We start from the raw sequence: 15,486 nt of genomic DNA, 5'->3' as shown, positions 1-15,486 counted from the left end.
GGGGGCGCCCTTGCCTGGGGGGGGGGGGGGTGCTCACGGGGAAGGGGCGCCACGGTGTGCGGGGAGCAAACTACGGGCCTCGGGTGGGGGGCAGAAGGGTGGAGGAGGCCGCCCTGGGGGGAGGCTGTGAGGGGGGGCCCTGAGGGGGAGGCCGTGAGGGGGAGGCCGTGAGGGGGGCCGTGAGGGGGGGGCCGTGAGGGGGAGGCCGTGAGGGGGAGGCCGTGAGGGGGGGCCCTGAGGGGGAGGCCGTGAGGGGGGCCGTGAGGGGGAGGCCGTGGGGGGGGGCCGTGAGGGGGGCCGTGAGGGGGGGGCCGTGAGGGGGAGGCCGTGAGGGGGAGGCCGTGAGGGGGAGGCCTTGAGGGGGAGGCCGTGAGGGGGAGGCCGTGAGGGGGGGGCCGTGGGGGGGCCGTGAGGGGGAGGCCGTGGGGGGGAGGCCTTGAGGAGGAGGCCTTGAGGAGGAGGCCTTGAGGGGGAGGCCGTGAGGGGGAGGCCGTGAGGGGGAGGCCGTGAGGGGGAGGCCGTGGGGGGGGGGCCTTGAGGAGGAGGCCTTGAGGAGGAGGCCGTGAGGGGGAGGCCGTGAGGGGGAGGCCTTGAGGGGGAGGCCGTGAGGGGGAGGCCGTGGGGGGGGGGCCTTGAGGAGGAGGCCTTGAGGGGGAGGCCGTGAGGGGGAGGCCGTGAGGGGGAGGCCGTGAGGGGGAGGCCGTGGGGGGGGCCTTGAGGGGGAGGCCGTGAGGGGGAGGCCTTGAGGGGGAGGCCGTGAGGGGGAGGCCGTGAGAGGAGGCCGTGAGGGAGGGGCCGTGAGGGACGGGGGGGCCCTGGGGGGAGGCCGTCGGGCGGAGCGGGGCGGGGGCGCGGGGCCGGGCCGGGGCGAGGAGGGCGGCAGCTACGGCCGAGGTAGGCTGAGGGCGCCGGGCTCCGCGGGGGCGTCCTCGGCCCGGGGCTGACGGCGGGGTCCGGGAGCGGCCCCTCCTCCCCCCCACGAGGACGGTCCAGGGGGAAGGCGCCGGGGTGCAGCGGGCCGGAGCCGAGCGCCGAGGGCCGCCACCGCGTCAGGGACGGTCCTTGCAGCCCGCGCAGACCGTGTGGCCCTCGGGACACCGGGCGGCTGGTTCAAGTCCGTCAGGGCGTTTGCGGGTCCGAGGCCCGACGTTTCCGGAAGGACACGGCGCCGCACGCAGCAGGGCGGGGGCTCCCGGGCACCGCCCCGCCACCGCCCGGGGCCTCGCTGCCGTCCTCCCGTCCTCCCGTCTCCCCCGAGGGCGGCTGGTTCTGGCCCGAGCAGCACTGGGCCTTCTGTCCTTGGCTGCGCCTCCTCGTCGGGTGTCCGGATGCCGCCCGGGCCTCCCCGAGGGCCTCCCCCAGGGCCCCGGCTGGTGAGCGCGGCCGCGGCGACCCGGGAGCTGGGGCGCGTGGAGGCTCCAGGCCCAGCCTCTGGGAGGGGACGTCGAGGCCCAGCCAGGGGCGGCCGCAGGGGGGGCAGGATGGTGGGCGGCGGGGGGAGGCCTGCGAGGGGGCCTTGGGGGGCGGGGGGGGCAGGGCTGCAGGGTCCAGGAGGTCGGGCTCCCCGCGGCCCTCGACGGCAGACCCCGCCCCCGGCCACGGCCCTGCGCCCCGGGCTCACCTGCCGCCCCACACGGCCGTGCTCGGGCGACACAGCGGGGAGCGGCTGCGTGGCCGCGGGCTCACGGGCCCCCGGCACCCCGCGCCCCCAGCCCGCCGCGCGGGCCTGCGAGCTGAGCGGCCGGAGGACCCGGAGGACGCCCGGAGCGGGCTGGAGGCCGGCGGTGTCCGCCCCGGGGGTCGGGGGCAGGTCAAACGGGGCGAGGGGGCTGCTCGCCGCGGGCACGAACGAGCCGCCTCCCCCGCGGCCTCCCCCGCGGCCCCCCTCGCGGCGCCCCCGTCCTGCGGCCCAGCGCGACCCCGGGACGACCCGACCGCGGCCGGCGCGGCTCACGCGGCGTTTTGCAGACCGAGCTGCCCCCGCCCGGCCGCACCCGAAGCAGCCGCCAGCGTCGGCGGAACCTCGCGGGGCCTCTGCGAGCGGTTCGGCCGCGGACGGCGGCGCCGGGCGAAGCAGAAGTCCCGGAAGGAGCCGCGGACGGAAGACAGACGAACGGCCGGGATGCAGCGGTGGTGCCCGCTCGGCTCAGTCCCTGGGACCCGGAGCCCACGGACGGGGTTTAGAGAGAGAAAGTGGGGCCCCTGGGGGCGCAGCGGGTCAGGGCGCGACCCCGGGGTCCTGGGTTCGAGTCCCACGCGGGGCTCCCTGCATGGAGCCTGCTCCTCCCTCTGCCCGTGTCTCTGTCTCTCTCTCTCTCTCTCTGCACCTCTATGAATAAGCAAACAAAATCTTTAAAAAAAAAAAGTGTTCAGTCTAAAGGGACTCAGCACGGACGTCCTCACTCCGCGTCCTAGACTCAGGCCTTTACTTCCCCAGTTGGCGGGATTAGGTCCGAGGAGCCTGGTAAACAATCCCGCGTGCTGGGGAATCTGCAAGGTCTGCTCCCGGCCGGAGCCACAGCCCCACGGCCACGGCCACGCGAACCCGGGGATCCCTCGGGCCCACGTTCTCTTCTGCAAGCGCTCGCTCCGCTTCCGGGAACGGCGTCCACAGGGCTGGCTCCCCAGGGAAGGAGCGTCCGGAGCCGCGGGGGACCCCCTGACCCCTCCGATGCCGGCCCCACGCGGCCCCGGGGCTCCCGCGGCCGGGCAGGGACACCGCCAGGCCCGGGGCCAGCTTCCTGGGCGGCGGCTCCAAGGTCCCCGACCCGGGCCCGCGGGGGGACGGGTCAGCCGGAGATGTCGGGCTGTCGGGCTGCGACCCGGACCGCGCAGAACCCGCGCTTCCCACGGCGGCACCTCAGCCTCTGCTCTTTTCTAAGATTTTGTTTATTCCTGAGGGACCCAGAGACAGGGGCGGAGACCCAGGCGGGGGCAGCAGCAGGCGCGATGCGGCCTCGACCCGGGACGGGGACCCGCAGCCCCGCAGCCCGCAGCCCCGGCCCCGCTGCTCAGCGTCCAAGGGCGCCCCTCCCGCGCCTCGGGCTCCGCGGGGCCTTCCTCCGGGGACGTCAGGCCCTGACCCAGCGGCCGCGGGGCACGGTTTCCAGGGGCCCCGAGTGCAGCTGCGGGGGTCAGGACGTCGGCCCCCGGCTCTGGCGACACGGGCACCCGGAAGCCAAGGCGGGAGGCCGGGGGGAGCCCTGCGGAGCAGAGCACGAGCCCCGCAGGGAGCGGGGCGCGGGCGGGCGGGGCCGGTGCAGACTGAGCTCCCGGTGGGCCCCGCCGCTGCAGCGCCCTGGGCGCCCCCAGAGCCCCCCGCACGCCCGGCTTGGGCCCGCGGTCGGGATCCCGCTGGGCTCGGGGACTCTGCTGCCGCGGCCCGGGCTGAGCCGGCAGGGGCGGGAGCGGCCGGCGGCTGAGTGGGAGCCGAGGACGTGGCCGTCGAGGCCCGCGGCCTGCCCGGGCTCAGCGGGAGCGGGACCGGACGTGCGGGGCCACAGGGTCCCCGGCAGCCAGATCAGGGCCCGGGGCGCAGGCCCACCCTGTGCGGGGGAGCAGCCCGACCCGGGGCACCGCGGCCACACCTGAGGCGGCAGCGCACGCGGGGTCCTGGGGCGTCCACGCCTGCCCCGTCCCCGTCCCCGTCCCCGTCCCCGTCCCCGTCCCCGTCGCGGGAGCTGCTCTGCCACGGAAAGACGTTACACCGGGGGCGGCGGTGCCCGGCGGCTGGGGGCGGCCGCTTCCAGCTCGGGTCAGGGTCGCGGGGCCGCGGGGTCGCAGCCGCATCAGGGTTGGTGGCGGGCGGTGGGCTTGAGCACGGAGCCCCCGTCCCCCCCACTCATGCACACTTTCTAAAATAGATGAGTAAATAAAGGCTTTATAAAGAATAAAAATACAGTTTAAGGAAGAAGTTAGAGCCGCCCGCTGCGAGGCCACCCCAGGTCCAACCCTAACCCACGCTCTCCGGCACGGGCGTGACTCCTGCAGGTGGGCCCAGGAGCTTGAGCGGCAGGCGGGAGAGGAGGGACGGGACGGAGGGTCTCACCGGGGCCTAACAGCCCTGACGCTGCTGGGACGTGGCGGGGGAAGGGGCCCCAGGAAGCCCCGCACCCCGAGGCGGTGCCCACCACCTGGAGCTCGGGAGAGGAAACCGCCTCTGGGGAAATGCAGGGCAGCTGGGCCTCTCCTAGGCTGGGACAGCACCGCCCCGTGGCCTTGGCCCCTGTGGCCTTGGCGGGGAGCAGCGGGTGGGGGGCAGGGGAAGGGGGAGCTGCATCGGGCAGGGCGGGGAGGGAATCCCACGGGGGGGGGGGGGGAGTCCCACAAGGGGGGAGCCAGGGGGAGCTGGGAGGGCAGTCGGGAGTGGGGGGAGCAGGGGGTAGGGGCAGCCGGAGAGCTGGGGGGAGCGGGGTGGGGGGAAGTCGGGTGAGGGGAGGGGGGCGGGGGGAAGGGGGTGTCGAGGCAGCAGGGGGAGCTGGGGGTCGGCTCCACACAGCAGGCATCTGTGGCAGGGCGTGGCTGGGGACAGGCCATCGGATTTCCCTACAGGCCAGGCCAGTGGCCCTGCGCAGGTGGGAGAGTGGGAGAGCGGCCCCTTAGGGGCGGTCCGGTAGGGCCGGGCCGGGCCAGGGGCGGGAGGACCCGGGATGCAGCGGCCGAGCCCCATGGGCTCCGCGCGGAGCAGATCATCCACGGGACGAAGGACGGTGACGACCAGACAGGCCAGGCCGTGGGGTCTCAGGAGACCCTGCAGGGAGACAGCAGGGCGCAGAGCGCGGCAAAGCCCACACAGCTAGGGGTCCCCACCTGAGAGGAAAGGGCTGCGGCGGCGTGACCCCGGGCTCCCCTCTACCTCCGCGGGAGGCCAGATCCCCACGGCCCTGCCAGCCCTGGAGGTGGCTGACCCAGTGTTGGTTCTGCTGCTTCCAGGGCCCTATGCTGGGGGGGGGGGTCCCCTGGGGAGTGGCAGAAGCAAGCGGCAGCCGCGCTGCCAAGGGGGGCACCCGGCCGCAGGGCACCCACCACCAGGGAGCTGTGATCACACGTCGCCCGGCTAGGAGGCCTCCTTGGCCACACGTTTATCACCAGGTGCTCAGAAGCAGTCCTACTTCCCAGCTCATCTGGGCGCAGCTGGCGTGGGTGACGGGCCCGGCGCCAGGAGGCCTGACTTTGCCATCGGGGCCAGGTGGCCCTTTCCCAACCCACGCCAGACCTGCAGCCAGAGCCTGCAGACCAGCTGGGTGCTGTGGGGGAGGGCGGGGGGGGGGCCCGGGGTGCACCTGTGGGGGAGGGTGGGTGGGGACCCCGGTACACCTGTGGGGGAGGGTGGGTGGGGACCCCGGTGCACCTGTGGGGGAGGGTGGGTGGGGACAATGGATGCACCTGTGGGGGAGGGGGGAGGGGGACCCCTGTGCACCTGTGGGGGAGGGTGGGTGGGGACCCCGGTGCACCTGTGGGGGAGGGTGGGTGGGGACAATGGATGCACCTGTGGGGGAGGGGGGAGGGGGACCCCTGTGCACCTGTGGGGGAGGGTGGGTGGGGACCCCGGTGCACCTGTGGGGGAGGGTGGGTGGGGACAATGGATGCACCTGTGGGGGAGGGGGGAGGGGGACCCCGGTGCACCTGTGGGGGAGGGTGGGTGGGGACCCCGGTGCACCTGTGGGGGAGGGGGAGGGGACCCCTGTGACCTGTGGGGGAGGGTGGGTGGGGACACCGGTGCACCTGTGGGGGAGAGTGGGTGGGGACGGGGGGAGGGAGAGGACCCCCAGTGCACCTGTGCCTTCTCAGCACAAGCAAGGCCCACGAGGGTGGGAGGGCGTGTATCTGTGCCCGTGCTGTGGGGACCTTATGCTTCCTCCCCAAGGCCCCGGGAAGGCCCCAGAAACGCCAGGTTCATCCTGCAAATCACCCGTGTTTTGTGACGCGGTAACAGCAGCGAGGAGGCTTCCTCCAGCGAACTAAGGATTGGGAAGCCACAGGGAAGGTTCCCGTAGTAAAGCGCTGTCCTGAGTGCCCGCGGCCCAGCCACGCGCGAGGGCGGCTGCCCACAGCCCAGAGCGTGGGCCCCGGCGCTGGCCTGAGCCAGAAGCCCGGGTTTTGCTCGCAGACTCGCTCGTGCCCGCTACCCCGACCACCTAATTGCCAACCAACTGTCACAGGCGCCCTGAAGAGTGGGAGCAGAAGCAGCCGATCACGCTCTGGACTCCAAGTGCTCCCCGAAATCACAGATGATCCCCACTGGAAGAGCTGCCGGGGGTGACGGCGAAATGGCCTTGTCCGTCCACCCCACTAACACTCACAGGATGTCAGCGTAAGCACTCGGGGTGTGGGCGAAACCTCCGTGTCCCGAACACACGAGCCAGGAAGTGCGGGGGTGATCCCGTGGGTGACCAAGCCGCAGGGCGGCCCCCTCCCGGCCGGGGGACCCCGCGGGAGGCCTGGCCTGGCGTGGGCTGCACGGGGCGCAGGGACGGCAGCCTGTGGGGGGTGGGGGCCGGTGGGCGACCCAGGGCCGTGGGTGCCAGCCTGCCCGGCGGGCCACGACCCCGTGCCACGGGCCACCCCTGCTTGTGGGGGAGCCGGAGAAGGGGTGGCACCAGGGGCCGGGCACCGCGAGCTCTCCGAGCTCTCCCTGCACCTAGCGAGCCACCCCGAGCTCACGGGGCCTCCGGGCCGCTCGGATTTCTTCTGGAAGGTTGGCCCCACTTCCTACCACGGCGCCGCTGGACTTCACCACAGGATGGCGACAGCGTTCCCGAGGTGAGACAGTCCTGCGGGACCGAGGACCCGCGTGGATCGGGTCAGGAAGCCTTGCGGCTCCCAGGCCGGAGCCGCGCTCCTCCCGCCGCCTCGCTCATAACCGCGGATCCGAGAGCGTCTCCCGAGCAGCCCACTCCCACTCACGTCCACACCGCGCTCCACGCGGCTTGTTAGAAACCAAGCAGCTCCCCGCAAGGTCCCCGCAAGCTGCGGAACGGGCTTCCTCGGGCCACTCACTCTGCCTGGCCTGGCCTGCAGGGGGGTGTCCCCGGGGGGTGAGGATGGGGGTGTGGGGGGGCTCCCCGCGGCCGCACCTGCCCCCGGGCCCAGGCACCGCTCACCCTGGAGTCGTGGCACGAGGCACGGGACCCTGGGTACAGCCGAGCCCTCCCCCTGGGAGGTGCCACCTTCCACCTCTGTCACAACCGTCACAACCGGGCCTGTGCTTGTCCGGGAAGCGGAAACTCCTGCGGCCACCGGGCCTAAGGCTCTGCAGGGCGGCGTCTGCGCCCCTGGCCCAGGTGCCCCGGCCCACACGCCTCGGCGGGACATAGCTCAACGGGGCTGCCGCCGACCCACCCCAAGGAGGACCAGGGCCGCGGTCGCACGGAGCGATGCTCAGGGTCGCCCTCAGTGGAGCAGCAACTCCCTCGCGGATTTCCCGGCCGCTCCCTCCCCCATCTCCTAGACTCTTAAAGACGCGAGGCGCGGCGGGCAGGGCGCGATCCTCTCTGTTCCAAATGAGGAAACAGGCAGAGAAGACCCGGCCCCGGGGCTCACGGAGGCAGAGCAGGGGTGCAGTCTGAGCTCCTACGACCCCCCCCTTACTCCAGCCGCCCCTACGGGGCCTGTGCCACCCCGAGGACCCCGACGGGTCACGGCCACAAGACACCCCCGTCCCGGCCTGCCTTGGTCACCTGTAAAAGTGGGCCCCGTTCAGGGGGATGTTTGAGGATGGCACGGCCCTGGGGAAAACTCTCTGAATTCCTGGGAAACCCTGAAACCACTTTGCTCCCCAGAGAGTCGAGGCCCCGAAAGTCAGCGAGCTCTCTCCGGGCTCCTCGGTTGGAAGTACTCATACCCCCTTTCAGAAACAGGTCAACCGAACGACACGGGAAGGTGACCTTTCCCGGAGTCACGCCCTGCTTCCCTGCCTATTCGCCCCTCCCCAGGCATAGGGGCCTCTGATTTATGATTTACTGCCCCCCCCTTTTTTGCTCAAAGGAAGAATGCCCTTAAAATTCAGGAACGCTACACTATGACACATGGAGGACGCTCGCTCAGCCCTTCTGGAAAGGAAGGGGAATTTTTACTTAACTCACGTGGGTTCTGGGAGCTTATTTGGTGAAAGATGCCACCTACTGAGCTTTCTCCCAAGGAGGTGACTAAATGCATCGAAAAGCAAAGTGCTGCTGGGTTTTTCGTGGTCTTGGAAGGAAGAAAAGAGTTCCTGGGAATTGAGAGCCGGGCTTCCCGCAGGGGGGCTCACTCCGGGGGCAGCCGGGGAGCAAACCGCCCGGCCCTCTGCGCTCCCCGCCGGCCCCTCCCCTCCCCGCCGCCCGCTCCTCCCGCAACTAGTGAGGCTGACCCCCCCCCCCAGACAACAAGGATCCTTAAAACGGGGGGCAGGGGAGGTTGGCTTTTTCTAGGAAAGATTTTGATTTCATCGCTCAATAAGTGTGACCACCTCGGGTACCGGGGAGAACCTCTGAGGGCCACAGGCTGCGCTTCCGGAGGCCTCCGACCCCCGTGCGACCCTGACCCAACGTCCCGGCGCCACCTGGCAAGAGCCTACGGTCTACACTCGCTTCTAGATTCTCCGAGGCCGAGTCTGCGGGCTTTGTGGGCTCTCTGCGGCCTCCGGGCAAGAGCGTCGCCGCTTTGGGGGGCGGCGGGCGGGGACCCGGTGGGGTCCGGGCGGGGTCGGGGGGGGGACCCGGCGGGGGACCGGCGCGGCTGCAGGCGCACAGCCTGAGGTCCCCAGGGCCCGCCCGCAGCCCGCCGCCTTCCCGCCCCCTGGGTTCGCGGCCGCCGGGTCCGGGGTCCGAGGGCCCCCCCCCGCGCACCAGCTCCCCCCCCCGGCACCCCGAGGCCCCCGCGCACCAGCTCCCCCGCGCCCCGAGGCCCCCGCGCACCAGCTCCCCCGCGCCCCGAGGCCCCCCACATCCCCGCGCACGTCGGCGGAGGGCCCGGCACCGGGTCGCGGGATCCGGCCGCGGAGGGGCGCCGCCCTGGGGCTGGGCCGCGGGTCCCCCGCCCGCACTCACCGCGGCGCGGCCCCGCAGCACGGCCGCCAGCACCCGCAGCCCGCTGGGCGAGCCCGCGCGGAAGTTGAGGAAGTGCAGGGCCGCGCGCGCCGCCTGCCGCAGCAGCCCGGGCGGGGGGGCCCCGGGGACCCCCGGCGACCCCGGCGACCCCGGCCCCGGCCCCGGCCCCGGCCCCGGCCCCGCCGCCTGCAGCCCGGGCACCGCCAGACACAGCGCCAGCGCCAGCGCCAGCAGCAGGGCGGAGGGCCGCGGGACCCCGGGGCGGGGCGCGGGCGGCGTGGACGCGGCGGGCGGCATGGACGCGGCGCTCCACCGACCCGGCTCCCTCCCCGCCGCCTGCGCCGGCGCTCGCGGAAATAAGGCGGCGGCGGGCCCGCCCCTGCCCGCCCCTGCCCGCCCCTGCCCGCCGCCCCCGGTCACCCCCGCCCCTCCCCTTCCTTGCCCCCGGGTCCCCCCGCCGCCCCGCCGCCCCGCCCCTCCGCTCCCGGGTACCCCCCGCCCCCCGCTGCTGCCCTCCCCTCCCCCATGCCCCCCGGGTCCCCCCGCAGCCCCGCCCCTGCCCGCCGCCCCCGGTCCCCCCCCACGCCCCTCCCTGCCCTATCCCCGGTCCCCGGGTCCCCCCGCCGCCGCTGCCCTGCCCTCCCCTCCCCCATGCCCCCCGCGTCCCCTCGCCGCCCCGCCCCTGCCCTCCTCCCAGGGTCCCCCTCCCCTCCCCTCCCCTCCGCCCCCGGGTCCCCCCCCCCCCCGCCCTCCCGCTGGCCGGGGACCCGCCCCCTGAATCCCGCCCAGCTCAGCACGGGGCAGTTACCGACGTAGACGACTTGAACAGGATGTGGGGATGTGGGGACGGTGTGGGGAGGATGTGGGGGTGTGGGGATTCCGCTAGAGCAGGTGAGAAGCGCAGGAAGGGAGACGAAGGCCGACCGGGGGCCTGCCGTGCCCTCAGCTGCCCCTCCTGGAGCGGCCCGTCCCGGTCCCCGCAGATCCCACAACTCGGGGCTGAGCCAGCGCTGAAGGGGACCCCTCCGCGGGGACGCGCCTCCACGGGGACCCCTCCACGGGGCGGGCCAGCGGGGTCCCCCAGGCTGGACAAGCGTCAGCCGGCATCTGGCCTTCTCTAGGAAAGCGGGGTCGGGAGGAGGGGAGACCCTGCGGAGGAGGAGTCCCTTAGGGACTCGGACCCACAGGGGCGATGGAAAGGCCGGAGCTCTCCCCATCGGTGCCTCGGTTTACCTCTCCGGCCGCAGCTGGGGGCGGGCCCCAGGGGATCCCAGTCCGGCGCCGAGGCCGCGGCCTCCCAGGGCCCCTTCCAGAGCAGGGCCCCACTTTCGGGGTGGGGGTGGCCGGTGAGGAGCCCCGTCTCTGTGGACCGGGTGTGCGCGCCCTGATGAGCCTGGCGCGGCCTTTTGTTTCCCCCCAGTCACCTGGACGGGACAGTCGGCGCCCGGAGCGAAGCGACACTGTCCTCGACTTACAGACTGTGATGTAAAGGGAACTGCAGGTTGGGGCCGTTTCCATTTTCCGAGCAAAGGATGTTCCAGTAAAGCTTCAGATCGTGAAGCTTATTCTTTCCTGTTTGAGAAGATGCCAGATTGCTGAGTGGAGTGTCCTAAGGTCGCCCCTGCCCCCAGTAATACTTACAATTTCATGTGCTTCGGAAAAAATCCCCAGTAATTGTCAATATTTGCGACCGCGAGCTCCCTAGGGACCGATTAGGAAGCGCCGTTGAGGACACGGGCCTTCAGCGGAGGGCGCCGGGCGGGCCGGGGGTCGGTTCCTGCCGCACCTGCCGCACCTGCCGCACCTGCCCGTCCGCAGCGCTCGCCCTGCCCCGACTCCGTCCCACACGCCCGGGACGCGCCGCGCGAAGAGCGAGACACGCTGCTGCTACGCGGCCGCCCGGCGGGCAGGGGTGCTGGGGCCTCGCTGCGCCCATGGGCCCGACGGAGCCGCGTCCTTAGCGGGCCTGCAGGGGGCACCGGCGGGAGGGCGCCGCGCGGGGACCCTGAGGTGCGCGGGCTCAGGTGCGGGGCCGCCCGACGCGCTGGGAGGGCTGCGACGGCCGCGGGGGGGGGGGGGCGGGGCCGGGGACGCGCACCTGTGCCCAGGGCCGCGGGGGGGCGGACCCCAGGCACGCGCACCCGTTCGCACCCAGGCTCCGACTAGCAGGCAGGGCGCCGGGAGCCCGCGGTAGGAGCCCGACCCCCACCCCCGGAGTAGCAGAGCGGGTCAGGCTGCGGGCTGGGGGCCGTGGGGTCGGGCGCCCCGCCCAGGGCTCGGGCCTGAGAGGTGGGAGGAAGGACTTGCGCCCCGCTGGGCAGCCCCCGCCCGGCCTCTCCCTGTGAGCCTCTCCCTGAGGGTCGGGGCGCCCCGTGACCACAGGGGAGCGGCCCGGGGGCGGGGTGGGGGCTGCGGGTCCTGCTGGTCTCCTGGACCGTGTCCGGCCCGGCCCGACGGCAGGAGGCCCCGCAAGCAGCACACATGGCCTCAGTACCTGACATTTTACCTTAGTATTGTTATTGTTTATTCCAGGACTTCTTTTTTAAATCTAAGTTGCATTTTTAAAATTTATTTTTATGTTATTTGGGGGTTTAAAAAAAATCCAAACCAAGAAAAGGTTCATGGTTTCATTCTTCTGCCCATTATCTGCATTAAGTGAGGCCAGTGAACACCTGGGGTTGGACAAATGCGGTGGGGCTGGCGCTTTTCGTCGGGAGTGAAGCAGTGCAGCAGCGGGGACAGGCCTGACGGCTCTGGAGCATCAGGGCCACTCCGGGCCCCTTGGGTCTGGCTGGGGGGCCCGGATCCTTTCCTCTTTGGGTGCCCCGCTCCGGGCTGTGGCCACCGGGCCGGGGCGGCCGGGGTGCGCTTGGGCAGCTGGAGCTCCCGTGGCGGGTGGTGGCCGGAGCAGGTCCACGGCCTCGCCCGAGTGGTAGGACAGGCAGGTGCGGTGACCTCACGGTGCCCAGCCGTGGCGGGCGGGAGCATCTGGGGCAGCACCCACGCCGACCGCCACGGTGATTACCAGGCAGGGCCCCACTGAGTCACAAGCCCTTTTCTGTGCCACTGAGTCTGCGAGGGCGGCCACGACAAAGTGCCCCACGCCAGCGGCTCAGAGGGCGGGAGGCAGTTCTCAGGGTCCCGAAGCTACGAGGCGGCGACAGAGGTATGGGCAGGGTCGGTATCGTCCGGGCCACCTCCTCTGTGTCTTCACGCGGCCCCTGCTCACTCTGTCGTCTGTGTGCCCTAATCACCTCTTTTTCAAGGGACCCCAGTCCTGCTGGGCAAGGGCCCACCCTAAGGACTTCATTTTACCTCTTTCAAGGTCCCATCTCCAAGCACAGTCAGAAGCACGAGGGGCCAGGGCTTCGACATGCACTTGGGGGGCAGGATTCAGGCCGCAGGGGATACGGTGCTCCCCCTGGAGCCCGTCCCTCTGGGTAAGGCTATAGGACGGTGGGAGGACCGAGACTTTTTGGCACATTTTATCCCTATACCCAGTGCCAGAACTCTAATGGGATCAAATTTCGTAAATGAATCACTTCTTACTACAATATTCAAGACAGAAAAAAAAAATAATAAATTAAGAAACACCCGTTCCATTACAGGCCCGTGGAGCATTTCCCTGCCTCAGCTCGACCCTAAGCTCTCGGAAGTTGTGACATAGCTCAGGGGCCTGATTTAGCTCTCGCCTGCTTCTCAGGAGCCCCTCAGGAAATGTTAGAAACCCCCAGCCTGGCTGCTCCTGTTAGATGCACCCCAGTGCCTTAGGCTAAGGGTCCTCAAGGCCGCGTATGCCCAGAACCCCAGGAGCAGCCCCGGGCCGGGCGCCCGCGTGGGGACAGCAGAGGCCCCGCGGCCCCTCCCGGTGCGGGCACACAGCCAGCAGGGGGTCGGGCCGCAGGCGCCCAACCGGGCAGCCCCCTGGCCCGCTCCTGTGTAAGCGGGCACCGCCGGTGTCACCCAGGCCACGAGGCGGCTTCCTCTGGGCCCCGTGCTTCGGTCACTCTGTTTTTGGTTTCAGGACGGCGGGTCCTAGTAGCACATTCCTCCCAATGTTGAATAGCTATGCCGAGCGCACCGGAGTCCTGAGGGAAGGGGGGCCCGTCGCACCCTCCTTCTGTGCCAGCTGTGCCGCTCCTCCTAAAGGCCGGTGTCCGGGCCCGGGGTGCGCCGAGAGCACCTCGGCTTTGGGAGTCACGGGCCCTGGCCTGGTGCAGCACTGCGGCCGGCGCCCCCCCAAGTCCCCGTGCCCTCCTGCTGGGCCGCACCCTAGGCCGTGTCCTTAGGCCGGTGGTTGTGTAGCTTCCCAAGGAGAAGGGAGGTGGCACGGTGATGAGTAAGTGGCCCAGAGGACGGCTGCGGGGCACCCTGCCCTGTGCGGCCCAGTTCCCATCCTCCTCCCCCTCCTTGCTAACTGAACCCCAGTGCTGCTCGGGGTGGCAGCGTGTCCACGAAATACGGTGCCGGTGCCCGTGGTGGGGGTAGCGCGTGACGTGACGCGGCCAGGGACATCGAGGGATTTCTACACATGGCTCCTGGGAATGGGTTTTATTTATTTATTTTTTTCAAAGACTTTATTTATTTGAGAGAAACAGTGAGAGAGCAAGAGAGCGTACAAGCTGGGGGGGGCAGAGGGAGAGGGGGAAGCCGCTCCCCACGGAGCAGGGATCCCGAGCCCGAGCCAGGCGCCCAGCCGACTGAGCCACCGGGCGGCCCTGCCCGCGCTTTTAAGCCTGCACGTACCGTGTCCGACAACTCCCGGCAGCCCCGCGTGAACCCGGGTGGTCGGTCACCTAACCTGTACTTTACTCCTTTTCAGCCCAAATAACGCATTTCCCAAAGCGCAGAGCAACGAGGGGCGTCCTTGCACCCGGTCCCGCCCCAGATGCTCCATGTGCAGCGGCACCCTCGCGTGGGCGCCCTGGCCGGGGGAGGTAAGCGGCGCCCAGCGCAGTGGACTCGCGCACCGCGGGCCTGTAAGCGGCGCGTGATCCGAGAGGCGACAGGCTCTCCGTCGTGGGACCCCCGCTCCCACCGCGGGCTTGGCGGCTGGCTTCTGGCCGGAGGGCACTTTACTCTTTAGTTTCTTCTAGTTTGACTCTGGCTTGGGCCCAGTCCCGGCCCGTGTTAGCTGCAGTGACTCATGGGCCCGTGGCCCACCTGACGGGCGGTGTCACCCCTACGCGCGGCTTCTAAACATTCGGCGTTCGCATCCCCTACGCCCTCGTCCAAATCGGTGATTAAAATACTTGAGCGCCTTGAGGATCTGTCCACAATCCATGGCTTTCCTGTCCAGCCACCCAGGAGTAGATCTAGTCGGGTTTGGGCCCTCCGGGGTAACCCTCCAGGCTTGGAGCACACGCTCTTGAAAATCTGGGATCCTTCAGGGGCTGAAGCCTCTTCCGGGGGCGCAGGGTGTCCTGGGTCAGCTGCCCCGTGAGTGAGCACGTGCGGCTGAGGCGCTGACCCCGAACTACGCGGGCGCTGCGCTCCCAGCACAGGCCTCCTCTTCCGCTGCCTCCCTCCGGCGCTCTCGGGTCTCTGAGTCCCCTCCGGTCACCGTCAGCTGTCACCACCGAACTCCGGGGAGGGCGATGGGTCTGCTTAGTGTCTTAGGGACGGATGCTCTTCCGTCGTGAGGAAGCCGGTAGGATGTTCGCTTAAGAAACCAGAACTTCCAGCGTCTTTGTTCTGACCGTTTTGCTCCTCCTCCCGTTACCGGGGTCTCCGTTAAGACGGAGTTGCCGGCGCAGAGACGCCCGCGCCCCCGCGTGCAGGTGCCCGAGCTCGGCAGGCGCCCGCGCAGGGAGCGGACCCCGGCCTCGCCCCGCAGCCCCGTCCCGGCCGCCCCGTGCGCGAGGCTCCTCCCCCCGCGGGTCCCCGGCCCGTGCACACAACCCCGCGGGCGCACTCGGGCCGACCGCCGCGACCGCCGAGGGCCTGAGCTGGCCGCGGACTCCCGCTCCGAGCGGCGCCCGGGTCCTGCCGTCTTCCCGCGTCTCGGGCCCGCGCCTTCCTCCCACTGGCTCGGTCTGCCGGACCCGCCGAGGCACCTCGCCTGCCTGGGACGCGCAGCCGTTTGGGGGGACGCGAGGTGCTGACCGGAGCCGCCGCCGCCGCGGGGCCGCCACCACCCGGACGGTCGCCCCGAAGTGGCCACGGGCCGGGCCGCGACAGGGGCTCAGCCTGGGGCCTCGCTGGCCTCGCTGGCGCCACCGGCTTCCCTCCGAGGAGGGCCCGTCGCGGGGGGGGGGGGGGCCCGCCTGGCCGCTCACCGGCGCCGAGGCCCAGGGCTCCGGGGACCGCCACTCGACGCGACCGTGCGCGGCCCAGCCTAGCCGCGGCGCCCTGGGGACCCGGGACACCCGCCTGGCCCGATGGCGGCCGGTCTCAGCCGCGGGCGCGGGGCGCGACGGAGCTTGGGGCCCGGGAGCCAGGCCGCCGAGGCCGCACC

The 15,486-nt window shown here is 71.4% G+C and overlaps 1 protein-coding gene across 1 annotated transcript in view; it reads right to left on the bottom strand.

Annotated features, from left to right (window-relative positions):
* Positions 1-9,347, bottom strand: part of RARRES1 (retinoic acid receptor responder 1) — a 37,234-nt gene extending 27,887 nt beyond the window's left edge. The window contains exon 1 of the mRNA XM_072792117.1: positions 9,030-9,347. Coding sequence (XP_072648218.1) covers positions 9,030-9,326 — 297 coding nt within the window. The 5' untranslated portion in view covers positions 9,327-9,347. The remainder of the gene's footprint in view (positions 1-9,029) is intronic.
* Between the last annotated feature and the right edge of the window lie 6,139 nt (positions 9,348-15,486).

This window comes from Canis lupus, chromosome 22 (assembly GCF_048164855.1).
Source record: "Canis lupus baileyi chromosome 22, mCanLup2.hap1, whole genome shotgun sequence".
NCBI classification, from domain to species: Eukaryota; Metazoa; Chordata; class Mammalia; order Carnivora; family Canidae; genus Canis; species Canis lupus.
The sequence above is the reverse complement of the archived record's forward strand: the minus strand, read 5'-3'. Positions and strand labels throughout refer to the sequence as shown.